At 36.6% G+C, this 27981-nt stretch overlaps 1 protein-coding gene across 1 annotated transcript; it reads left to right on the top strand.

The window, feature by feature from the left end:
* Positions 1-13038: 13038 nt before the first annotated feature.
* LOC131858247 (uncharacterized) lies at positions 13039-15603 on the top strand. The gene is made up of 5 exons (XM_059211428.1): positions 13039-13320; positions 14978-15046; positions 15153-15221; positions 15326-15415; positions 15541-15603. Exons 1-5 carry the CDS (start codon positions 13039-13041, stop codon positions 15601-15603), a joined length of 573 nt encoding a protein of 190 aa, XP_059067411.1.
* Positions 15604-27981: the final 12378 nt, after the last annotated feature.

Raw genomic sequence — 27981 nt, 5'->3', positions numbered from 1 at the left:
CACCCATTCCTTTCCATTGTCGAAACCACTAGCAGAGTCTTATGTCAGTTCATCATCAGAGTCAGTTATACCTTCCTCATCTGCTATGTAGCATGATTTGTCTCTGTTTTTCTTGTACTTATACTTGGTCTAATATCCAGGGTTAGGCTTAAAAGATATTCTAACTCTTTCTTCAAATCTTGAATTCCTTTTAGGACATCTAGATGCAAAATGATCAATCTTATTACATGCAAAACATTTAAAAGGTGCTTTTACTTCATACTTACTTCCTACCAATCCTTTAGGTACTCTTCTAGCAAATAGTGCTTCAAGTTGCTCAAACTCATAATCTTCTCTCTTCATATCATCCAATTCAATAGAATATAAATATTTCCAATCTTTCTTACCAGTTGATAATGCAGATGCTTGAAAAGTCGGTTCAGACTTCATAGCTCCAGAAGGTCCAAATTCTTCGAGCTCAAAATCAAATAATTTCCCAACCAAGGTATCTCTGTTGACAGAAGTATTAGCCATTGTTCTCAACTCATTAATAGCAGTAGCCTTCATTTTGTAAGTCGGTGATAGGGCTCTCGAGACTTTAGAAATAATTTCATCTTCACTCAGAGTTCCACCACAACATTGAACTCCCATAACAATCTCATTTACCCTTTCCATGAATGCAATAATCCTTTCATCTTCTTCCATCTTCTGGTTTTCATATCTCACCCAGTAACCATCAAGTTTAGCAATCTTTACAATAGGGTTACATTCATTAAGAGTCTCCAACTTATCCCATATAACCTTTCCAGATGATTTGTCAGTTAATCCCATTATTTGTTGATCAGAAATTGCACACAAGTGGGCTTCCCTTGCTCTACAATCGTTCTCAAGATCCTTATCCAGGTTTTCCAAAGGAGGATTGTCAGATGCCGGATTATAAGGTGTAACACCATTTTGTGTGATCTCCCAAATCTCCTTGCCAAGACATCTCAGATGAGTCTCCGTCTGAAACTTCCATACTATGTAGTTTTTTCCATCAAGCCTAGGAATATCTCTCCGAAAGATAACTCCAGATGAACTAGATGAACTTGAATTGTTAGTCACCATAGGATCTTCCTCAAGCAGATAAGATTTTTGCAAAGAGGACCAAATCTCTGATACCAATTGTTAGACAATTTGAATAATCGAAAGACAACTGAGAGGGGGGGGGGGGGGTGGGTGAATCAGTTGTCACAGATTACAAGAACATTTAACAATTAAAACTTTAATACCAAAACCCAAAACATTAATACCAGAATGCTTACACCAAATATCGGAATAACAGTTCAAACACTTAAGCATAAATAATAATCAGAGAATAAATACCATCCACATGAAACCAAGATTTATATGTGGAAAACTTGGTAAAGGAAAAATCCACGGTGGGAAGCCTACCCAGAGTCAAATAATACTTCTGCAGTAAGTATATGAATTACAATTGAGGGCCTTGCACTTGTAGGAAGGCCAACAGCCTAGAGCACACTTCTCATCACAAAAGGAAAATCATTGACTACATAGAAATCCATACTACAATCCGGAAGAAGGAATGAACAGCAAAGATAGCATCTTCTATGCCTGAGTACAGTTCCGGTTAAGCTCAATACCAGAGAACTAAATCCTCTTACATAAACCCAGTTCGACCTCCAATGACCGACCAAATCTTCCACTTGAATGATATTACATTATTCACACATTACATATTCATATCTATTCCTTGACCATATCCCTATGAAGATCTACAATGAGATCTTACATCATATATATACAAACCCTTGACCATAAAAAATCAGGTCGGCCACTAGACAATAAACCAATTACATAATTAGAAAACATGTCAGTCTTAGACCAAACAAACAATAGCCAACACATAAGACATCCTAGAAACACATCAAGAGGTCCAATCCACACGTTTCATTAAGTCGATCCATAACCTAGATGAACTGGGACACAATATAGGTTCACACGCTAAAGCAATGATCTCCATTCACCAAAAACATCCTGAATCTCCACCAGAAGCTGCACCAACACCACTTATGCATATCATCAAAGATCTCCATCAAAGATTTGTCAGTGAAACCCTCACCAGAACCACAAGCCAAGGTTCCAAGAAAACATGATAGCATCTGATCACCAGATCAAAACCAACTTACTGATTATGAACATGATTACCATGAATAAGCCAATTCCATAACCAAACTATACTGGATCATGCCGGATCCAAACCAACCAAAAACCATACATTCTACCAAGACCAAAAGGGTGTCGATAAAACATCCAAAATAGCTAGTGTTGACAGCAATGAAAAAACATGAATGCAACACTTGATCAATTCCTCCAAATGGCCAATAGATATAGTGGTAAGACTTGTAATTCATAGTGCATTTTATTTTAAATAAATGTTTATAAGAGATGGCATTAAGTACTAATGTTTATATACATGGTCTATTTAATATTTGATGACTGAGGAGGAGTTATCATAGGTCCATGATGGCACCTTGACGACCATTTCATTTGGCCTTGACAACTATACAGTACATATATTATTGCACCTAGTCATTTACATTTTTTATTGTACATGTTGGATATTGTTGCTGCTAGGATATGTTGTTGTCATTGATGGCAACATATTCTTGTGTTTGGTGTTCAGGTAATTGCATTGAGTTGACTTGGTTGGTTTATCTATTTGGGATGATGAATCAACTAGAGCTATCTCATTCTTTATTGACTCCATGATGCTATGTGGTGATTTAGTCGAGTTGTGGATTCTGTTATGAAGACTGTTCTTCTATGTTATGTTGTTGGCAAAGTCTGGTATTTGATCTGTTGTGCTTCGGTATGATCATATCTTCGGTTTCAGATTTGGGAGAGTGTTTTGGATGTTCATGTGTATTTACATTTCAAATGGATCCTAATTTGGTTCTCCGCAAGTTATCTTTCTAGTCCGAATAGTTGTTGTTAAGTGTTCTTGAGTGTTAGCGTGTTGATCGATGAAGATTTGATTAAGTGATGTTGGTGAAACTATTGCAAATGATTCTAATATTTTTGTTGGTGTTTCATGATCAATTCCTATTTGTTTTGGTGGTCCACATTGATCATTATGGGCGGTATTGGCAATTTTATTGATCCGGTGATATTCTTCGTGTTATGCGATATTTTTGGTGGTATAACGTGTCACAGTTGATCTTGGCGAGATTTCTGGTGGTGATGCGTGTTTGGAGATTTTATTTAAGTTCGTGATATGTCATATATGGAATTGTATTGGTCTGGTGGTTGATCTATGTATCATGTGATGTAATTTTGTAATTGAGGGTTGAGGGTTTGGCCAACCTTGTAGTCAAGGTTGATGAATTGTATAAATAGGTGTGATATTCATGTAATTTGGGTGTTGATGTGGTGTCTGCATTATCAAAGAGTGGTGTAATTTGCATAAGCAAATTTATCCTTCGGTATGGTGTATTGAGAAAAGATTGTTCTAGAGCAGACAAATGAGCTTAACCGGAACTATTATAAGGCTATCTGTGCAGTTCATGCAATTTAGATTGTAGTTTGAATATTATTGTAAGGTAGTGAACCTTCCTTGAGGGTTGGAGCCTTGGTGTAGGAGCACCTTGTCAACAGTAATGTCATGAGTAATTTCATAAGGTTTCAAGTCTATGGTTGTCTTTAAGGTCATTTGGATGTAATTCAAGGCATGATGAGTCATTTTGTAAGGCAATGCCACTCATTTGTAACAAGTTGCTCAAGTTGAGTATTTGGGTCCTAATATGGTCAAGGAGGTCAATATTATGTAAAAGAGCCATGAAAGGGTAACAATTATGTAAAATGTTGTTTTGAGCCCATTATAAGGTGTTCAAAGTGTCTAAGTGAAGTTTAAAGGTCACTTTTTCTAAAATGTGAAAGTTGTCAATGATGTAAAGTGTTGTCAAGCAACAAACTATGTTCTAAAAGTTGCAAACCAAGGATGTAATTGGTCTTGGGCAGTTGTAACTTCCATATGGATGTGTGGAGGTTATAAAAACCATAATTTGGTCGAATCCAATGGGGGTGTGTATGATTGGAGGAAGGAAATGAATAACATTTAAAGTTTTTACACACTCCACATTGTTTTTTGGGTATTGCAATCTAATCACTCACATTTTTCTTTATGAAAAATCATTTGTCTCCATTGGAAATATATTGGATATGATAATGGCATGAGTTAAATTTATTTTACCTTTGGTTTCATTTAATTTCAATCACTTTGAAGAAAGTTATGCAAGTTTTGGTGAAAACTGTCAAAAACCCCTCCAAATTGGGGTTTGTGGAGAGTTTCACTAAAATCTTTTGATTGCACCATTGGAAATTGTTTTAACTTTGGTGTTTTATATAGGGTTGAATTATATTTCAAATTAATTTAGTTTCAATGTGATTGGTTAAGTATTTTGTGAGATATTTGATGCCCTAGGCGGACTGGGAATGCAGATTTCTTATTTTTTTTTGTAACAGTCAAAACGGTCTCGGTGCAGAGACCATAACTCTTAACTCCACCATTGGATTGTTATGGAATTGGAATATGGTTTTCTAGACCTAGTTTTATACAGCCTTACCGAACCAATCTTCAAAATAATGTCTTGTGTGAAAGTTATTAATAACAGAGTATGGGTCTATCAGACTATCATTAACTGGGACAATATAATGCATTGTTTGGGTCTTGATTAATGTTTAAAGGGTTATAAATGATATGAAAGATTTGATATTGGATTGGTTGGTTGATAATAATATTTTTATATGCCTCAACATATCAAGGTTATAGATTGATGTTTATTTTGGGTCATTGAGCACCCTCAGATTGGGACTCCATGGTTGATTTGGGGTTCTTGGTTGGTTTTTCATGATGCTCTGCATCAAATTGGTATCAGAGCCCAGAAAAAGATCTAGGCTATGAAAGTTGTTTATGTTGTGTCTGGTTGCAGGTGTTGGATCCACCTAACTATAGAGGAACAGGTTGAAGAGAGAACCTGGTTATGGTTGCCAAAAGACCAGGGAGAGAGGAAAAAGATACTCCTAGGTGAGGCAAAGGAAGTATGAGTTTGTGTGTGTGCAATACGAGAGGTGGATGCCTGAGGAACACCTTGAGTTGCAGCCATTGGATACTCCATGGATGGGAGTAGTTGAGAGGATGATTACCTTTTTGAAGTTGGTAGTAGCAGCATAAGGATAATGAGAGAATGATGAAAGGAAGAGGCAGAGATAAAGATGAAGACAAAGACAAAGTTTCAGTCCAAGACACAAAATTTTCTTGTGGGTTGTTTCCAAGAGACTTGGAAAACTTTTAAGGTCGGTAGTATGGTGCAGGAGCACCTTGTCAACAGTCATGTCATGAGTAATTTCATAAGGTTTTAAGTCTATGGTTGTCTTTAAGGTCATTTGGATGTAATTCAAGGCATGATGAGTCATTTTGTAAGGCAATGTCACTCATTTGTAACAAGTTGCTCAAGTTGAGTATTTGGGTCCTAATATGGTCAAGGAGGTCAATCTTGTGTAAAAGAGCCATGAAAGAGTAACAATTATGTAAAAGGTTGTTTTGAGTCCGTTATAAGGTGTTCAAAGTGTCTAAGTGAAGTTTAGAGGTCAGTTTTTTCTAAAATGTGAAAGTTGTCAATGATGTAAAGTGTTGTCAAGCAACAAACCATGTTCTAAAAGTTGCAAACCAAGAATTTAATTGGTCTTGGGAAGTTTCAACTGCCATATGGATGTGTGGAGGTTATAAAAACCATAATTTGGTCGAATCCAATGGGGGTGTGTATGATTGGAGGAAGGAAATGAATAACATTTAAAGTTTTTACACACTCCACATTGTTTTCTAGGTATTGCAGTATGATCACTCACATTTTTTATTTATGAAAAATAATTTTTCTCCATAGGAAATATATTGGATATGATAATGGCATGAGTTAACTTTATTTTACCTTTGGTTTCATTTATTTTCAATCACTTTGAAGCAAGTTATGCAAGTTTTGATGAAAACTGTCAAAAAACCCTCCAAATTGGGGTTTGTGGAGAGTTTAACTAAAATATTTTGATTGCACCATTGTAAATTGTTGTAAATTTGGTGTTTGCTATAGGGTTGAATTATATTTCAAATTAATTCAGTTTCAATGTGATTGGTTAAGTATTTTATGAGATATTTGATGCCCTAGGCGGACTGGGAATGCAAATTTCTTATTTTTTTTGTAACAATGAAAACGGTCTCAGTGCAGAGACCATAACTCTTAACTCCACTGTTGGATTGTCATCAATTTTGAATATGGTTTTAGAAACCTAGTTTTCTACAGCCTTACTAAAGAGATCTACAAAATATTGTCCGGTTTGAAAGTTATTAATAACAAAGTACGGGTCTATTAGACTGTCATTAACTGGGACAACATAATGCATTGTTTGGGTCTTGATTAATGTTTAAAGGGTTATAAATTATATGAAAGATTTGATATTGGATTGGTTGGTTGATATTTATCTTTTTAGATTCCTCAACATATCAAGGTTATAGATTGATGTTTATTTAAATTGTCATTAATTAAATTATATAGTTGTTGGGTGAAAATTTTGTAAACTTGTTAAGTGTTTCAAAAAGAGTGTTTCACAACAGCACTCAGGATAATATTTCTCAGAATGCAAGATACGATCCCTCCTAATTATAAAGGAAGGCTCCCCCTTTCTACTGTAATTATTCTACTTTCTTCTACATGGTAACTTTACACTAATCAAAGCTACAACAACAAATTAGTTCTCCTTTTTTAGAATAAGTTCCATCCAATTCTCTTATAAGAATAGACTTTTTCCTTAATTTAAACAACTTGAAAACTTGCAGTAATACTTAAACTAATTATTTTGGAAAGTAAAGTGTCCATGAAAGAACAAAGTTTCCTGTTACTTTCCTCTTCTAAAAAATGACCTAGGGACAAGAAATCACACACTTAAGAACTCAAATATTCTTTATATGTATGATAACTCCTATCAACCACTGTAACCAAATAATACCATTAGCTCAAAGGCTGACGAATATATTGAAATATATTCTACTCTAACTAGATAGCCTGTGCAACACAAAGACTTCACTTTCTATCTTTTTAAATTTAACTCGAGGGATAAATTGCAAAAGCACAAAGACTTGGAACAATATTATCTTAACCAAATTCCAATTATTGAATCTTCAAAGTAACTCAAAGATTACTTTTAAAAATCCAAAGTTCTTCAATATCTATCACCAATAACTTTCACCAAATTTAATCAATTGAGAGCATATGATACTAAATGATATAAGAACATCAATATCACACAAAGTTTGAATGCCAAGCTTAAATCCTTCTTGATTAATTTGTAAATTCACAAAAAGAACACAAAGTCTCAATTTGTTCTTCACTTGGGCAGAGTTTTGTTGCATAAAATAAAGATGGAAAAAAGATCCTTATTACAATAATAACCCTCCTATATATAGAAGATGGGGGTGTGGCATGAAAATAGGAAAATATAACTAAACTATGACTAAGTCAAAGAAGAGTTCAATTTGACTTAGGACTTGTGCACTCAACAAGTGCACAATAGTAATTAAAAAAAGACACTTGAAGTGTCATTGGATAAAACAAAAAGCCACTGGACAATCACGACAATGACTAAGCGTCACTTTCCTTAGGTAGAATTCTTCTTCTAAAATTCCTCAAACTTCTGGAAAGCATGCTTCATCTGGTCTCCATCAAGTCCCTGGGTATTATTGGTGATGATCTTGACTTTAGTAATGGAATCCTTTAAATCAGTACAACATTTCTTATGCCTCCTCATAATAGTATCTAAGAAATCTAGGACAAATTGAAGGTCAACCAACTTATCAATTGAGGATAAAGAGAAATCCTCTCTATCAACTTCAGCAGTTATAAGTAAATTGAATTCTTTAATGATCTCAGCTACTGGTAACACTATCCCATCCTAATCAAGGAAAACACATGGAATTTTGGAAACCTTTGCAACAATCTCTTCCTTCTTGTCAGCACATTCCTTTAAAGCCTTCCTAATATCCTTGACTAGACACTCAAGAATGTTCATTTTATGTTTTAAAGATTCTCGCTGCTCCACATACATACATCGTGAAGGAATAACATTATTCTGTATGACTTCATCAGGATCATAATCTTCAAATTTCAACCAAGCCTCAAAGTCTCTTTCTTGCATTTTGAGCTCCTAGGAGAAGACCTCTATGGTGCTATCTATCTCTGTCCTGACGGTATCAAGGTTGTTGACAATGGTACTAGTTGAACCTATGAGTCGTGTGCCTTGACTCAAAATACGATCCATCCATTCTACCACATCTCAACTACGAGATGCTTCTTGCTCAACTCTTTTAACAACCTGCTCATCCAAAGAAGAAGTTATTGGCTCAACAATCTCAGAAGAATTATTTATCTTGACCAAGATCAAAGTGAGTTGCTCAATCCTTTCTTTAAGTTGATCTTTCTTAACCTTATCTTCATCATATCTAGAAACAATAGATTCCAAAGTTGATATTGCATCTCCCAAAGCGGAATCATGAGTTTGTTTTCCCAAATCAACCCTATGAATAGTATAATCAGTATCATGTACTTGACCGATAATTACATTTTGGGAAGGAAAAACAACCTCGACATACTTGTTCTTATCCTTCTCGACCCTAACTCTTGACATAGTCTTAGCCTTCTTGGTAGTTTTGGGTTTGATAGGAACAATTTTATTGAAATCAAAATATTCAAGGGAAATGACTTGCTTCTTCCTTTTTGGGGCATTAGAAAACAACCAAGGTGACAAGATAGAATCATCTTCCCCAGCAACCACCACATCTTGAGAAGGATTAATAGAGTCCTAAATGGTTCTAGTCACAAAAGGAGAGGATATGGTGATCACATTGATGGGATTTTCTAATGAAGATTCATTTGACCTAGGAGTCGGCTCATTGATGAACTTATCAAAATAATCTAATATAGATGTAGACACTCCAGACAACGTGGGAAAATCCAAGAAAACATTCTCAATATTATCACGGGGTGTGTTTAGGGCTAACTCACTAGCACTTCTGGAAGATACATGAATAACACTTGATGAAACAACACTTGCGAATATCAGAGGCTCGGGATTAGAAGTAGAGGAATGAACTTGCAGTGTAGATGTAGGAGAAGATACCTGGATTAAAGGTTCATCTATTTGTGGAAACTCTTCTACATTCAACTCATCTTGTTCTTGATCAACCTCTTGTTCATAAACTAACTCTTCATTGGGAATTTCTCCCCCCTCGTGCTCATTTGGTGCATCCAATTTTGATATCTCTTGAACATTAGAACTTGAAGACTATTCTTGAGATTTGCCTTTCTTGGATCCAACTATGAATTTCAGTCTAGGAGCTTTCGCTGGAATGACAACATCCTGCTTGTTCTTGGTTCTAATCTCAGATTTCTTTCCCATTGGGTCAACAATGTCATCATCAAAACCAGAGAAGAAAGGGTTTAGAGGAACACCATGCAAAGATAACCAAATATTATTATTCATGAGAATACTCTAAACACGTGCTCTAATGGAAATACACTCCTTTTGTGACCACTGAATAAGAGGCAAAGGAGTAGAAGAAACCCTTTTTTTTTACATAAAGGATCCAAGATATCACCATCCTCTTCCAGATCATCAGGAACATCGGTAAGACCAAAGTTCTTAATTTGCTCAACTGTCAAGTGGAAATAATCAAGTTTCCTTATATCATGCTCAAACCTAGAAACAACCCAAACATATTCAATCTGATGAACATGCACATATGCCTTCTTCAGTTTGTTTCTCATACCCCTATAGTCAAAGTCTTTGCTGGCTTTGAAAAATCTCATAGTGACTCTTCTCATCTCATCCTCCATGGCTCTGGCCTTGAAAATAGAATTGATGGAATATCTTCTAATGGAGATATAGAATTTCAAACCTATCTTATGAGAACCAAATTGGGACTCATGGACTGCATTCATTTGATGAGCAATATCCATCAGCATAATCTTTTTAGAAGGATATCTAGGGAGCAGGAAGGGATCGCCATTGAAACATCCAACCCTAATATAGGTAAAAGTTGGAAACTGAAGAAACATGCATCCATATTGATTGACAACTTCCCATGTGTGATCATATACCCTCTTATTATATAGGTTTTTATCCATCATAACCATATATTAACCAAAGAAGGCATCATTGACTCTTTGGAAATGACTATGATTTTATTTCAAGACCAAATGGGTATAGTATTCATGTACCTCAACTTGCTTTTTGTCACCAGTAGTGGTCAAGCTAGGAAAGTGTCTCATTGAAGTAGAACTAGAGAGTAGTGGGAACCTTGGAGAGTTGTTCATAGATGGCATCACTGATTTGCTTTTCCCAAAATATATTCTCTTTATTATGTCTGATCACATGGATATACTGATACATCCACTTATAGAAAGTATTAGAAGTAGGAAGTCCTTTAACTCTACTTAAAAGAGTTTCCGACCATCTTGCAATAGTCGAACTTGGAGTTTTAAGCCAATTGTCATTCATATTATGCCTACACTTATCAAAAATCTTGTCAAAGTAGGCTACAACTGACTGCATAGTGATATCTGAATATCTGTCAATACTTGGACATTTGAACACTGAATCAAAGAAATCTTCATCAAGCCTAATTAACTTCTTTCCAGATTCATCTTTCATGCTTCTACTTTCAGGATCAAAATGCTTCACCACTGCCACTATTGATCACTACTTCCATATCTTGATATGAAGGTGGTTTCTTAATTTTTTCAGAAATTATTCTAAGTCAACATGACCTATCTTCATGTCTCTAATATGATCAATATTAGAAGTAACTGAAGAAGAAAGAAAAACCAGATGTAGGTCTTGCTTCTTGAATTTCATTCCTCGTTTGTTTGGAGATACCTCTGTCATTATTATGATAACAATACTGATAGAAAGAGAAATTCATTAGTATCAACATGACAGACTTGATCAATTCATTTTTGTTCATATGATTTGAACAAACTCTAACAATAGTACATTTGAGATAATTAGGTTTTCCAAAAACCTATTTTTAAATAACTTAATATTTCCAAGGTAAATGGAATGAAATATTACCATTTACACGTGTTCAAATAAACGAATTTCAAATAAAAATATTTGAAAAAATCCATTTATAGAAGTGTAGAAAAAATGACAGTAATTAAAATTTATTTAAAAATAATTTAATTACACTTTGGAAAAAATCCCCAAAAAATATGTGTAGCCCGCACTGCACTTAAAACATTTTGAAGTAGTGTCAGGTGGGGTCGTAGACTCAACATACACCACATGGCAATCCTACGGCCTTTCCAAACACCACGAGAGTATTGCAAGTAAACTAGGGCACGACAAGGTGTTGGTCGGGGTCGCTGACCTGTCATACACCATATCATGGTGTATGGTGAGCCAAAGGCGTTGACCAACACCACAATGAAGACTATGGTATAAAAACAATGTGGCGGTTCGACGACCCGCCATACACCACATGGTGGTGTGTGACAGGCTGTCGACCCTCCATAACTCCACGGTATAAAAAATATAGCATGCAGGTAAAACTTGGTGTCGTGGCAAGGTCACAGACCTGCCACAGATAGATCAATGGTGTGTGGTGTTGGAACCCTAATTTTTTGAAAAATTTAGGGTCCCTTAAGGAAGAAAATCTAGTGAACACCCCTAAAAATGCACTCATGAGTCTTGATTCCAATAAACAATTTGACCTTGCAATTATGTCTACCGCCATTTCAAATCACCATCATAGGCACTTGACAGGAAGACATCTTCATATCCTACTGATGAGAGAACCTGTCATATAAAAAGAAATTTGCATGGTCATCGGAGAAAGATATATCGATCAACAAGCAGTCAAACTTTATCAGTGTGATAACCCTTGTCGAAGTGATCCTGAAGCAATCAACCTGATTTCATATTCATGCCAATACAAATCCACAAGAAGAAGGTCATCGAGAAGACTCTAGCCGATGAGGTTAACATTGGTAGGAGTTATAAAGTCGAAGTGAGATCCTAGAAGTTAGCCCAACAATAAGAGTCACACTAACATAGGTACATGAGGGCATATCGGGATGAGTCACCCCGATACAAATTACGAAGAGAGCCAAATGAATCGGCAAGACTAACACTACCGAGATGAAACCATGAAAGCCAGGCCGATTAAGTAAGTCACCCCGACGAAGGAAGATGTGAAGTGTATCAGCAAGAGATCCATTTGTCACCTAGAAAAGGTAAAACAAAAGATTGGTTTCATCGGCCAGACTTTCTCAATCAAACGTTTAAAGACAACCCAACTTCAAAAGTCACGTCGGTAAGGGAAAACCGATAAAAGGCCGTATGTCTGAAACAATATACATATCGGCAAGGTAAAAGCCTTCGATCAGAGGTTACCTTTATGAGTCCAATATCTATTGTCCCATCGATGGCATTTAATCGATGTAACTCTCAGCGATGGCCATAAGGGAAGGAAGTTTAGGAGGTAAAAGGTATAGGAGAGATTCTCCCTGATGAGCAAACCATACCAAAATGAAAGGTCACCAAGTGAATCAGAAAGACTGCTAGTTGTCAACCCGAATCGAATAAAGACGACCAAATGAAATTCTCCATCGATAACATATTACTCAGGTCTTGACGATATGCAAACAAATGGCGTCACACCGATAAAAGTAGTTGTCACATTGGTCTGATAGTTCAATTTTCAAAAATTATTGATGCATTAATCGTCATAGATGATATTAATGCTACTCAATAGAAGTACTTTGTGAAGGATTATTACAGGCATTTCAACCAAAACAAATTAACAAGGCATCACAAGCAGTGGAGGAGAATAAACTGGAGCACTCAGGCAATAACAACTTATGTTACAATGGCCTTTCTTTATCAAATTTTGTTGCTCCATAACGGTTTTCCTTTCACTCTCTTTCACTAAGGAAAATTCATGAAGTATTAAGAATGGGATATGTACAGCTTGTCATTGGGCTTGCAAGCAGTGGAAAGTCAACATATTGTAACAACCTACATCAACATTGTGAAAGTATTGGTCGAACAGTGAACATTGTGAACTTTGATCCGACTGTAGAAAATTTTGATTATCTAGTTTCTATAGATATTAGGGATCTGTTTTCCTTGGAAGATGTCATGGAGGAGATGATTATTGCAGAAAGAGTGGCAAAGAGCACTGTGGAAGACTATGATACATACTCTTGCAAAGGATATGCATATCATTTAACAAGAGTACATATGTGTTTAATTAGATTTTAAAATCCTTAGTTGTTAAGTTAGTCTATCTATTGCTTAGGTTTCAAAAGACTCTTTTGAAGGGTCACAACCCCTCACTTTATTATAAGTATGTAATGTAATCATTTGGATCATCATCATCAGGAGTTTTATCATACAATATGCAAAGACTTTTTATTTTAGTAATAGAGTCAATGTTTTCATTTTGATTGTGTTGTGGAAGATCTTTTGTTCAAGATATTTATTCTCTATGATTTTCATTTCTAGTGAATGAATGCTATCTTAAATTCTCTTATGAAAGAAATGCTTGTTACCATAATAATATGATAAAACAGGATACATCTGTGACAACTGTATCCTTAATGTTCTTGTTGATTGGTCTTTTCAAGGGAAAGTTAAACTCAATCATACTCATTATTGTGGCAGACAGTAACTCAAATAGTATTGAGAGTTAAATACGCTGATAGATCCATCTAAGTGATGGATTTAAAAATTATATCATAGGCTTATATATGAAGGTCTCAAAGAGGGTGACTCTGTATCCCAAAAGAGGAGAAGGCACTGGTCAGTTACACATAGAAACTTCCTTCAAAACACTCATATTCTTCCAAATTATAGTGGAAGATATAAGTAGGATACAAGAATATATAAGAGGTTAAAGAGAAAGATAGTTTATCTCAGAAACATATGCTACTTTGAGATAAATACCAAAATTAGAGTATAGTTTAGAAACACAATCTTCTATAAAAAGCATCAGCCTGAAGAACTGATTGGTGAATATGTGCACCCGCCTAGGTCCTGTAGAGCTTGAAGTGCAAGGAATTAGTAATCCTAAGGGTTTACTTTGGTCATTGGCCAAGTCAGTTGGAAGGTTTGAGCATAGAACTTGGCATACTCTTAGAACTTTCCAATATGTTGATTTGGGGACCAACACGTGGCGGGCCTACGACGCCGTCACAACACCATACTAATATAAATCAACAAATCAAAACAAAAGTCCGACTCAAATCAAAGATCCGATTGGGTGAAAAGCTATGAAAAAATGATTTAATAAACATATAAATTCATGAAAAAGGTTATAAAAACCCTTAATCAAAGGGAAGAAATTCATACCCAGAAATGGAAGTTGAGAATCCTTCTCCTTCCAGCCACAAATTTGATCTTAGAGGGATTAAAATGGAAATGAACAAGATCAATTAGTCTTTAAAAGGGAAAAATAGACTCCTAATCCAACACTTCAAAAATCCCACAAAAGACTGAAAGTGCATTAAATAATTACAATTCGGGTTTTTTATGAACCCGATTTGCACCTATGAAGTATAATTCGGGTCTATAGACCCAAATTGCACGTAAAAGGTAAAATTAGCCAAACGAGGTGTAAATAAGGTCTACAGACCCAAATTACACCTAAATTGTGAAACTTGGTGTAAATCGGGTTTGCGGACCTGAATCATACCTAGACTTCACAAAAAGAGAAAAAGGGGTAAAACAAGGAAAAACACGCTTTCGACTACACAAAACATCTCAAAAATCAAACCATAGAGCAAGAAAAGCCACAGACGAGCAAAATTTTGTGGGGTACCTTCATTTTTGCTAACGCTAAAAATGAGGATAACAATAGTAACTTACATTTTACCTTATTTTACTCTTGTAGGATGCACCTAGCGCGAGTGCAGTGTCGTGCGATCCAGGCTTTGGTAGTGCAATCAAAGACAAGGGAAAGGTAATTGAATGGAAACATGATTGAATTAAGAGTTTAAATAACTTATAATGATTATACACATCTACATATATTGATAGTTTCACATACTTGTTGTCTTTATGTACAGAGAATTGTTGGCTTCGCATCCTTGTTGACTGCACCCACTATACATGAAGAAGCAGCAGAGATGCCTCAGGTATATGTGTTTATTTTATTTTGTGTTTAGAAGATATAATTTGTTCTTATCATCGACAATTATATGCTAACTTGTATCAATGTTATATTTGTGAACATATATAGGTTGTCTACGAAAATATTGATGACATCCCTGCTCTAGCAAAGACATATTCCAAGACTCCTCCCCAACTTAAGAGAAAACGTGGAGATGAGGTAATCACAAATTCAATTTTAGAGTTCAATTATAGTTCAATGTATATTTATTTTTATGTTAACTTTTTGAATGTAAATTATATAATATAACTAATCTCAATTGGGGTTTGATTATTCTTCTGTAGGACCTTTCAGAGCTGAGGAGTGTTGTGAAGAGCATTGATTTTGATGATCCATCAGTAGTTTAGGATGTGATAGAACATTTTAGGATACTTACATGTCTATTTGGAATATATATTTTGTATATGGACATACATTTACATATATCAACATACATTTTGTTTGAGTTGGCGTTTATGCCATTTTTGTATATGGACATATACTTGTAATTATTCGACATTTTGACATATAGAAGTCGAGATACGATATAACTTGTTCCTCATGTGCATGGAACCATTCTTTTAAACTTTAATCTTCAATCCAATAATTAACAATGGTTAAATAATGAACAATGGAATGTTGTTTGTATAATCTTGAGATTCCATATAATTTGTTCCATCTAAATCTTAAGTGTTAAATTTGGTTGCCTTTGGCAACTTCACCAAATTTAATGACCATATTGATATTGTGATTAATCATAACATGGATACTTAGTAATGGCAAATGAAAAGTAGCAAAGCATCTTCTACAAAGAAATGCAATTTTTTCATAATCCATTGGCTACATTCAGCAACAATCCCCCATCATTAAAGCTATCTCATTAGGGAGATACTGTGAAGAGTTCCATTTCCACATGTTGTCTGTTAAATTTAAGACCTGAATATATGAACTCTAAACATAAACTTGTTTTGATTTTCATTCAACTACTGAAAGATACAAATTTTACCTTCCTTTCTTTTATTGTCACATGCAAAATATCTCCACCCCCCACTGAATGTAGGCATATTGTGCTTCATAATGCATTGTAATATTGGTTCCAACACATCTAGTCCTTACCCCAAGAATGCTCTTGTTTCCCCCACCCCCCCCACTCGGTCGAACGCTCAGGGCCATACCCAACCAACATCGTCACTTGAGCGCCCTAAGTGTGAAAAATTATCAAAATTTGATAGGTTGTATCTTAGCATCTGTGGCACCTGTGAATGATCTGTTTGAAACTAGAGGGTCATGTGAGGGCCACCTATAATAGCCTATCTCATATTTTCAATATTTGGAGCAGCTTTCATAGCGCGGCGATTTTTTAGTTGACGAAAAAATCGTGAGATGCATTCAATGAAAAGTTGCCATGAAGCCAAATTCTCGTGGGCATGAATCATCGTTTCCAACACGTCTGGTTAGACATTCTTACCCCAAGAATTATCCTATTTTTTCCCCCTACTCGGTCAAACTCTCAAGGCCATATCCTACCGGTGTCATTCCTTGAGCACCTTAAGTGCAAAAAATTATCAAAATTTGACAGGTTGTATCTTGGAATTCATGGCACCTGCAAATGATCCATTTGAACCTACATGGTCACATGAGGGCCACATATAATAGTCTGTCTTGGATTTTCAAGATTCAGAGCGGCTTTCATAGGGCAGCGATTTTTCAATTGACAAAAAAATCGTCAGATGCATTCAATGAAAAGTTTGTCTTGGATTTTCAAGATTCAGAGCGGCTTTCATAGGGCAGCGATTTTTCAATTGATGAAAAAATCGTTAGATGCATTCAATGAAAAGTTGCCACGAAGCCAAATTCTCGTTCTTCTTGTTGTGGGTGTGAACCCTCAGTTCCATCACATCCAATTAGGCATTCTTACCCCAAGCATGCTCCTATTTTTCCCCCCCACTCGGTCAAACGCTCATGGCCATACCCTACCAATGTCATCCCTTGAGTGCCCTAAGTGCGAAAAATTGTCAAAATTTAATAGGTTGTATCTCAAAATTCGTGGCACCTATGAATGATTTGTTTGAACCTACAAGATAAGGTGAGGGCCGTCTATAATAACATGTTTCATATTTTAAATATTTAGAGTGGTTTTTGTAGGGTAGTGATTTTTCAGTTGACCAAAAAATCGTCAGATGCATTCAATGAAAAGTTGTCACTAAGCCAAATTCTTGTTCTGCTCGTCGTGGGTGCGAACCGTTGGTTCCAACACATCTGGTTAGGCATTCTTACCCAATGCATGCTCCTATTTTTCCCCCCACTCAATCGAATGCTCAGGGCCATACCCTACTGGTGTTGTCCCTTGAGCACGTTAAGTGCAAAAAATTGTTAAACTTTTGAAGGTTGTATCTCGGAATCCATGGCACTTGTGAATGATCCATTTAAACCTATAGAGTCACATGAGGGCCGCCTACAATATCTTGTCTCGGATTTTCAATATTCAGAGCGGTTTTTGTAGGGCAGTAATTTTTGAGTTTACAAAAAATATAGTTAGATGCATTCAATGAAAAGTTGTAATGGAGCCAAATTTTCATTTTTCTCATTGTGGGTGCGAACCCTCGGTTCCAACACATTTGGTTAGGAATTCTTACCCTAGGCATGCTCCTATTTTTCCCCCCAACTCGATCGAACACTCAAGGCCATACCCTAGTAGTGTCGTCCCTTAAGTGCCCTAAGTGTGAAAAATTATCAAAATTTGATAGGTTGTATCTCGGAACCCGTGGCACCTGGGAATGATTTTTTTAAACCTACAAGGTCATGTGAGGGCTGCCTACAATATGTTGTCTCATATTTTCAAGATTCAAAGCGGTTTTTGTAGGGTAGCGATTTTCGAGTTGATGAAAAAATCGTCAAATGCATTCAATGAAAAGTTGCCATAGAGCCAAATTCTCGTTTTTCTCGTCGTGGGCATGAACCGTCCATTCCAACACATCCGGTTAGGAATTATTACACTATGCATGCTTCTATTTTGGCCCCACCACTCAATCGAACGCTTAGGGCCATACCCTACTAGCATTGTACCTTGAGCATCTTAAGTGCGAAAAATTGTCAAAATTTGACATGTTGTATCTCAAAATCTATGGCACCTGCAAATGATTCATTTGAACCTACAGGGTCACGTGAGGGATGCCTACAATAGTTTATCTCAGGTTTTCAAGATTCAGAGTTGTTTTCGTAGGGTAACGATTTTTCAATTGACCAAAAAATCGTTAGATGCATTCAATGAAAAGTTGCCACAACCAAATTCTCATTCTACTCATCGTGGGTGTGATCCATCAGTTCCAAAATGCCCAATTAGGAATTATTACCCTAGGCATGCTCCTATTTCCCCCCCCCCTCCCATTTGGTCGAACGCTCAAGGCCATACCCTATTGGTGTTGTCCCTTGAGCGCCCTAAGTGCACAAAATTATCAAAATTTGACAAGTTGTATCTCAGAATCTATGGCACCTACGAATGATTTGTTTGAACCTACAAGGTCATGTGAGGGTCGCCTACAATAGCCTGTCTCATATTTTCAAGATTCAGAGCAGTTTTTATAGGGCAATGATTTTTTAGTTGATGAAAAAATCGTCAGATGCATTCAATGAAAAGTTGTCTCGGAGCCAAATTCTCGTTCTACTCGTCGTGGGTGTGAACTGTCAATTCCAACACATTTGGTTAGGCATTCTTACCCTAGGCATGCTCCTATTTTGTCTCCCTACTCAGCCGAACACTCATGGCCATACCCTACCGACATCATCCCTTGAGCACCCTAAGTGGGAAAATGATCAAACAAGCCTATATTAAATGGTAATGAGGATGAAAAAGATAAATATAGACTAACAAGCCTATATTAAGTTGTAATGAATTTAGGAAAGCAGTAATGATCATGATCATCAATATTTGCATATATTCTAGACACATAATTATCATTAGACTTACATGTGACATCCATGAACATACATAAGTGGGCCATACACATAAGATTTGTTAGTCTATGCATCTTTTTTCATCATTATCAATATAACTACACCAATGTACTCATGTACAAATACATTATATATCATCAATACAACTAAACCAGTATACTCATGTACAAATACATTGTATATCATCAATAGAACTACACCAATGTACTTATGTAAAAATACATTATATATCATCAATACAACTACACCAATATGCTCATGTGCAAATACATTGTATATATTTGTACAAATGTACAAATATATTGTATATCGTCATAACAAAGTTACATCAATGTACTCATATACAAATACAACATCCCACTTCATATGCATCAGATATCCTCACGTCCTAAGAGCCAAGCTTATGTAGAGAAACACTTGCATATAAATGAAGACCAACATAAGCAACATGAACAACATCAAAAAGACCTACATTTTTAAGAATCGTTAATCTACACATAAAAAACATGATAATAAATGGAGAGGTGGGATTATATACCACGAAGATACATCCTTTTGAATTATATCGACTGTACCCACAACATTGATGCAAAAATCATGATGCAATAGTATTGTATATTATCAAAAAGACCTACATTTTAAAAAATTGTTAATCTACACAAAAAACATGAACATAAAGGTTTTATGATCATTATTTGAAATGAAATGCATGAGAATAAATGAAGAGGCAGGATTATACATCGTGAAGATACATCCTTGCAAAATATGGAGTGTACCCTCTATGTTGATGCAAAAATTGTGATGCATTAGTATTGTATATCATCAAAATGACCTGCATTTTTAAGAATTGTTAATCTACACAAAAAACTTGAACATAAAGGTTTTATGATCATTATTTGAAATGAAATGCATGATAATAAGAAGAGGTCGGATTATACATCATGAAGATACATCCTTACGAATTATATGGAGTGTACCCTCTACGTTGATGCAAAATTCGTGATGCATTAGTATTGTATATCATCAAAAAGACCTGCATGTTTAAGAATTGTTAATCTACACATAAAAAAATTGAACATAAAAGTTTTATGATCATTATTTGAAATGAAATGCATGATAAAAAATTAAGAGATAATAAAGACCTGCTACTCAAGTGTGCCTAAAGGGTCATCTCTTTGCTTAAGTATCCAATATTGCTACATGATCAACACTAGTCACTGCCCATAGTTCTTTTGTATTCGGTCTTGCTTGATGCTTCAACAACTTGACATTTGTAGTTATAATAAGATGTGAATACATGAGAATGGTTTTGTGTCTCTTGTAATCTTCAAATGCAGGTATGCCATTCTTTATAATCATGTATGTTCACAACCAAGTTCCTGCAATAACAACTGAACCTGTAGGATACATGAACCCATCATCATATGTCACCGACTGTGTTAGCTTCTGCTTTCCTTGTACACACCGTGCCAACCAATAGTCTGATCTCTCTTCATTCCCCTGTGGTGCAACCACTGCTAAAACATGTCCTGGCTTTAGAAGATCTGAAAGACGGTCATACTCAACTGAACTTTCCATTTCATAATTTTACATGTATATTATTTGAGATAAAGGTGTTAGATATTGTGGAACCCATGTATCAACCCACTCACTTGACTCGCACTGATCCTAGTCACACTGAATACAAATCTGATAAAAACAAGCCAATTCTCATGTCCAAATGGTCCATGTACTTGCATATGAGCTACGAAATGAATGCATCTTTGAAGAATCTTTAATTGTTTGATAATCCAATTTGTCTTCCATTGTACCCTCCTCAATCAACCAAAATAATATGTGCACTACTGAATCAAGAGTCCCTCCTTGTGACATTGTTGAACTACACCAGTCAACAATAGAACATGCATCAGATAATTTTGCAACTGAAATCCTCAATTTCTCCTTAACTAGAGCTCGAGCTTCAAACATGCACCTACTCCATCATGCTCCCCCTTCCCATGCCCTACTTTAAAAAAACTCCAAATATGAGGTACACGCCTCTCTACATGCATTTTACTCAACCAATATAACATACGAGCATTCTTGATTTGACCCGTGCAGTTATCTGACCATATGAGATGTTGGTCTATTGCAATACCTTTCTCCTGCAAGAACTCAAAAAAATTCTCGAAACAATGTTGCACATACTTGAAGGAGTGAGATCTATAATGACTCATATAAAAATGATACTCCCAGATTATTTTCCTATCCTCTTTTGTACTATCAAGGGCATGTATATATGTTATGTGAACAAAAATAGCCATCTGAATTGAATTATAATATTAATCTTGTATCTCATTTTGTTGTTGCAATGTATAGTTTTCTGCAAAATCGTTCGTCGATATAACAATGTCAATCGGGAAAGAGTTCTTATAACACGTCCTAAACTATTGATCCAACCACTATGACCTATGGGTATGCCTTGCATAATTGTAGAAAATATTTTCCTTAAAATCCAAAATAAAATCAACTACACTAACTTCTCTGGAGATGAACTCGCATCTAGAACCTACACCTCTAGTGTTCAAAGTATATTTCACTATCTCGTATCTTTTTTTCTCAACAATATGTTGACAACAACAATGAATGAAGAATAAGAGTGGGGGGCGGGTGAATCAGTCTTCACGGGATCTATTAACTTTAATCACAAATATAGATCTGATAAATTGCAGCAATAACAAAGATAAACAAATTGAGAGCACAACACACAACACCAAGATTTTGACGTGGAAAACCCGATTAAGAGAAAAACCACAGTGGGAACCTACCCACAATAAGATGATACTCTGCAGTAGTATGTGAAAATATTACAACAGGGAATGCACATGCATTCATGCACACTACCTAGAGCTCACTGCTCAAAAGATAATGACCCAAAAGGCTACAACCTAAGTAGGGAAGTCTCACTGACTTACAACAAGATTCAGGCTACAATCCGGAAGAAAATGAATTGAAATAATAACATCTCCAAATGCCTGATTACAGTTCCGGTTAAGCATAATTGTCTGCTCTGCAACACCAATCTCTGCTCGATCACAATGTCGAAGGATGAATCACTTATTTGCACATACACCACTCTCTGATAATGCAGACACAACCTCTAACTCTAAATTGCATGAATATATCACCTATATATACAATTCATCAACCTTGAAAACAAGGTCGGCTAAACCCTCAACTCACAAATACAAAATTCCTTCACACGATACAAAGATCGACCAATGGACCAATATAATAATTTACATGACATGACATGGACCTAATTCAAATTCCCAAATGCTCAACTCCACCGAAAATCATGTCAAGATCAACCGCAATACGCTACACCACCAAAAACACTACATAACACGAAAAACATCACCGGTTCATGAAAGCCACCAATAACCTGCACAACGATCAATGTGGGTCATCAAAACAAATAGGACACAATTAGAAAACACTAGCAAGCACGTTAGAATCATCAATAACAGTTGCACCAACATCACTTATCAAATCTTCATCGATCAACATCTAAAACTCAAGAACAGAGCCAATCAACAATTGTCATGAAGAAAGATAACTTGTGGAGCACCAAATCACGATCCATTTGAAATGAAGATATGCAAGACCATCCCAAACAATATCCTAGAAACTCGGCACAAGATCTGATCACACCAGAATATATCGGAGGAAATAACGAACACTGCAAAACACTGATCAGATAAACAAACTGCAAAACCAGATCATAAGATCTTCCCAATCTGCAAACACCAGAACAAATCATAGGAATATGTTTACATCAATGACAACAACATATCCTAGCAGAAGTAATTTCCAACAATCTCCACAATATCCAACACAATATTCTTTCCAAACTCGTTTTCACTGCCCTCATGAAAACACAAAACAAACTTTGACAACCCACCACATTGTGAGCATTTCTCATTCAAACAATCATTTTTATAGAAAAAGCATCCACCATCTCTAGGACATAAAAATAGATCTAGCAAGTCTCTTGATGACCTTAAAAATTGCATTGCACCGCACTCCTGCAACATATCATTAGTATGCATCATAGAACAAATATAGCATAAAAGTTCATGGTACATTGAAAACTCCACATGGTATTTGAAACAAGTATTATGAATCTTAAGACGTACACAATAAAATGACTTTAAAGATTCAAAGTCCCTTTGCGATATTTGCAAAGTTGGATGTGTTTCACAAAAAAAATTGTACAACATTGTTTGGATTGATTCCAAGAAATGTTTAGGATGCGGTGTGTAGTGTTGATTGCCAATTCTTAACTTTAAAACATCCTTTACATTGGGTGATACTCTAGAATTATAGTGCCAAAATTATTGAATTTCCTCCTTCATATTGTCGATCAACTTCTTATCAACACGTGGAAGCCTCCCACAAAAAGACCATGTATCATTTAAAAGGGTATCATCGAGTCTTTCTCTTCTTGCAAGTGCTCTATCCAAAGTTTTACAATTTATGTTCAAATCAACATAAGTTTGTCTCATAAAGCGAGCCTTCCTCAAATGATGGCTTACTAAGGAGGTTGTAATCACTATTTGAGCAGCTCTCTTATCTTTTTCCTTGCTATTCTTTCCAATAGAATTGAGAGCATTAAAAATATTTTTGACAATAATAGAATTTTTCTCCATCTTCTTGTTCATACGAATCATCAATTTGGCTAGAAATGGTGTCATCTTTTGCATCTTTAGCAATTGAACAAAAAGTTGGCATTGTTTAGTCAATGTCTTATTGATAAAATAATGGTTGAAAGTTGTGTAGCCCACAATCGAATGGTTCATGTTGACCTCTTGCCTTCAAGATTATCAATAATGTTCTCATCAATTTCAAGTGACCATTTTGGGGTTCTTAAATGTCTTGAATTTAAAATTTGTCTTTCTTCCACGAGAGGATCTTCATTTCTCATGTAATTCGGTGTTACATAATGTTCACTTGGTTGAACAATTCCACCTTCAATGTCAAAATTTCCCAAATTTTCACCTCCAATGTCAATTCCCAAATTTTAACTTTCAATGTCAATACCCAAATTGTCACTTTCATTGTCAATTCTCATATTTTCATTCCTAAATTCAATATCATGTTGAACATTTGCAATATCTATTTCAACGTTGTCGTTCCCAATTTGAGTATCATGTTCAACATTTCCAATATCAAAATCTTCATTTTTCATTTTCATTTTAAAATTCAATGTACTCTTCATTTGAAGTAACATTTGTAAAGGCTTCACCAATATTTGACATACCTTGTCTTCTCCTCGTATGATCTTCTTTATCTCTTTGTCTATAGACTTCAATTTTCTCATTTGAAAACTTTCTTTTACATTTAAGCTTTCAGCGACTATTGCTCCCCATTGTACCTCCACAAAGATACTCTAATTAAATGATTTCCAATGACAAATTTGTCTAGAAGAATCTAAGAAAAGCATAATTTTATCACTATATGTCTACAAACCCATGTTTGTTGCCTACAACACAAATTTAGGGACCATTGGAATGAATAAAATGGCCCACAATCCTATTTTGTGTGGTCCACATATCGGATATCCGATTCAATTTGGATATTCGATATCTAAACATATTTTTTATATGTTCACCAAAATTCCCCTTGGCACCCAATATTTGAATGTTGGCGCCTAAATGCAAAGAAATCAGATATCAAATATAGGAAAAGTGAGAGAGAGAGAGAGAGAGAGAGAGAGAGAGAGAGAGAGAGAGAGAGAGAGAGAGAGGGTCATATGGTGTCCTAAGGGGTCATATGGTGTTCTAACACATGTGTGGGCCCTTAGAACCCTATATGACCCCTTAGGATACTGTATGACCCCTTAGGACAACATAATGTCCTAATGGGTCATATGGTGTCCTAATGGGTCATATGGTGTCCTAAGGCGCCATATGGTCTCATTAGGGGATGGTCTCATTAGGGGTCATATGGTGTCCAAACACATGTGTGGGCCCTTAGGACCCCATATGACCCCTAACGACACCATATGACCCCTTTTAACATCCTAGTACATGACATGACCCCTTATGACACCATATGATCCTTTAGAATAATATGGTGTCCTAAGGGGTCATATGGCATCGTTAGGGGTCTTATGGTGTTCTAACACATGTGTGGGCCCTTAGGACCCCATATGAACCCTAATGACACCATATGACCCCTTAGAATACCATATAACCCCTTTTAACATCCTAGTACACGACATGACCCCTAATGACACCATATGATCCCTTAGGACAATATGATGTCCTAAGGGGTCATATGGTGTTGTTAGAGGTCTTATCGTGTCCTAAGGGGTCATATAGTGTTCTAACACATGTGTGGGCCCTTAGGACCCCATATGATCCCTAACAACACAATATGACCCCTTAGGACACCATATGACCCCCTTTAACATCCTAGTACACGACATGACCCCTTATGACACCATATGACCCCTTAGGACAATATGATGTCCTAATGGGTCATAAGGTGTCTTAAGGGGTCATATAGTGTCCTACTAGGTCATATGGTGTTGTTAGGGTTCTCATGGTGTCCTAAGGGGTCATATGGTGTCCTACTAGGTCATATGGTGTTGTTAGGGTTCTCATGGTGTCCTAAGGGGTCATATGGTGTTCTAACACATGTATGGGCCCTTAGGACCCCATATGACCCACTAGGACCCCATATGACCCACTAGGACACCATATGACCCCTTTTAACATCTTAGTACATGACATGACCCCTTATGACACCATATGACCCCTTAGGACAATATGATGTCCTAATGGGTTATATGGTGTCTTAAGGGGTCATATGGTGTCCTAAGGGGTCATATGGTGTCATTAGGGGTCTTATGGTGTCCCAAAAGGTCATATGATGTTCTAACACATGTGTGGGCCCTTACGACCCCATATGATCTCTAATGACACCATTTGACCCCTTAGGAAACCATATGACCCATTTTTAGCATCCTAGTACATGACATGACCCCTTATGATCCCTTAGGACAATATGATGTCCTAATGGGTCATATGATGTCCTAAGGGGCCATATGGTGTCCTAAGGGGCCATATGGTGTCCTAAGGGGTCATATGGTGTCCTAGTGGGTCATATGGTGTTGATAGGGGCCTTATGGTGTCCTAAGGGGTCATATAGTGTTCTAACACATGTGTGGGCCCAAAGGACCCCATATGATCTCTTACGACACCATATGATCCCTTTTAATATCTTAGTACATGACATGACCCCTTATGACACCATATGACCCCTTAGAACAATATGATGTCCTGATGGGTCATATGGTGTCCTAAGGGATCATATGGTGTCCTAAGGGGTCATATGGTGTCCTAAGTTGTCATATGGTGTTCTAACACATGTGTGGGGCCTTAGGACCCCATACGTTCTCTAACGACACCATATGACCCCTTTTAACATGCTAGTACACGACATGACACCATATGACCTCTTAGGATAATATGATGTTGTAATGGGTCATATGGTGTCCTAAGGGGTCATATGGTGTCCTAAGGGGCAATATGGTGTCATTAGGGGCCTTATGGTGTCCTAAGGGGTCATATGGTGTTCTAACACATGTGTTGGCCCTTATGACCCCATATGACCCATAACAACACCATATGACCTCTCAGGACACCTTATGACCCCTTTTAACATCCTAGTACAAGACATGACCCCTTGTGACATCATATGACAATATGATGTCCTAATGCGTCATATGGTGTCCTAAGGGGTCATATGGTGTCCGAATGGGTCATATGGTGTCCTAATGGGTCATACAGTGTCGTTAGGGGTTTTATGGTGTCCTAAGAGGTCAGATGGTGTTCTAACACATGTGTGGGCCCTTAGGACCCCTAACGACACCATATGACCCCTTTTAACATCTTAGTACATGACATGACCCCTTATAACATCATATGACCCCTTCGGACAATATGATGTCCTAATGGGTCATATGGTGTCCTAAGGGGTTTTATGGTGTCCTAAGGGGTCACATAATGTTCTAACACATGTGTGGGACTTTAGGACCCCATATGATCTCTAACAACACCATATGACCCCTTTTAACATCCTAGTACATGACATGACCCCTTATGACACCATATGATCCCTTAGGATAATATGATGTCCTAATGGGTCATATGGTGTCCTAAGGGGTCATATGGTGTTCTAACACATGTGTGGGTCTTTGGGACCCCATATGAGCCCTAACGACACAATATGACTCCTTAGGATACTATATGACCCCTTTAAACATTCTAGTACACGACATGACCCCTTATGACACCATATGACCCCTTAGGACAATATGATGTCCTAATGGGTCATATGATGTCCTAATTGGTCATATGGTGTCCTAAGGGGTCATATGGTGTCGTTAGCGATCTTATAGTGTCCCAAGGGGTCATATGGTGTTCTAACACAATTGTGGGCCCTTACAACCCCATATGATCCCTAACGATGCCATATGACCCCTTAGGACACCATATGACCCCTTTTAACATCCTAGTACATAACATGACCCCTTATGACACTATATGACCCCTTAGGACAATATGATGTTGTAATGGGTCATATGGTGTCATAAGGGGTCATATGGTGTCCTAGTGGGTCATATGGTGTCGTTAGGGGCCTTATGGTGTCCCAAGGGGTCATATGGGGTTCTAACACATGTGGGCCCTTAGTACCCCATATGACCCCTAACGACACCATATGACCCCTTTTAACATCCTAGT

Source organism: Cryptomeria japonica, chromosome 9 (assembly GCF_030272615.1).
Source record: "Cryptomeria japonica chromosome 9, Sugi_1.0, whole genome shotgun sequence".
NCBI classification, from domain to species: Eukaryota; Viridiplantae; Streptophyta; class Pinopsida; order Cupressales; family Cupressaceae; genus Cryptomeria; species Cryptomeria japonica.
The sequence above is the reverse complement of the archived record's forward strand: the minus strand, read 5'-3'. Positions and strand labels throughout refer to the sequence as shown.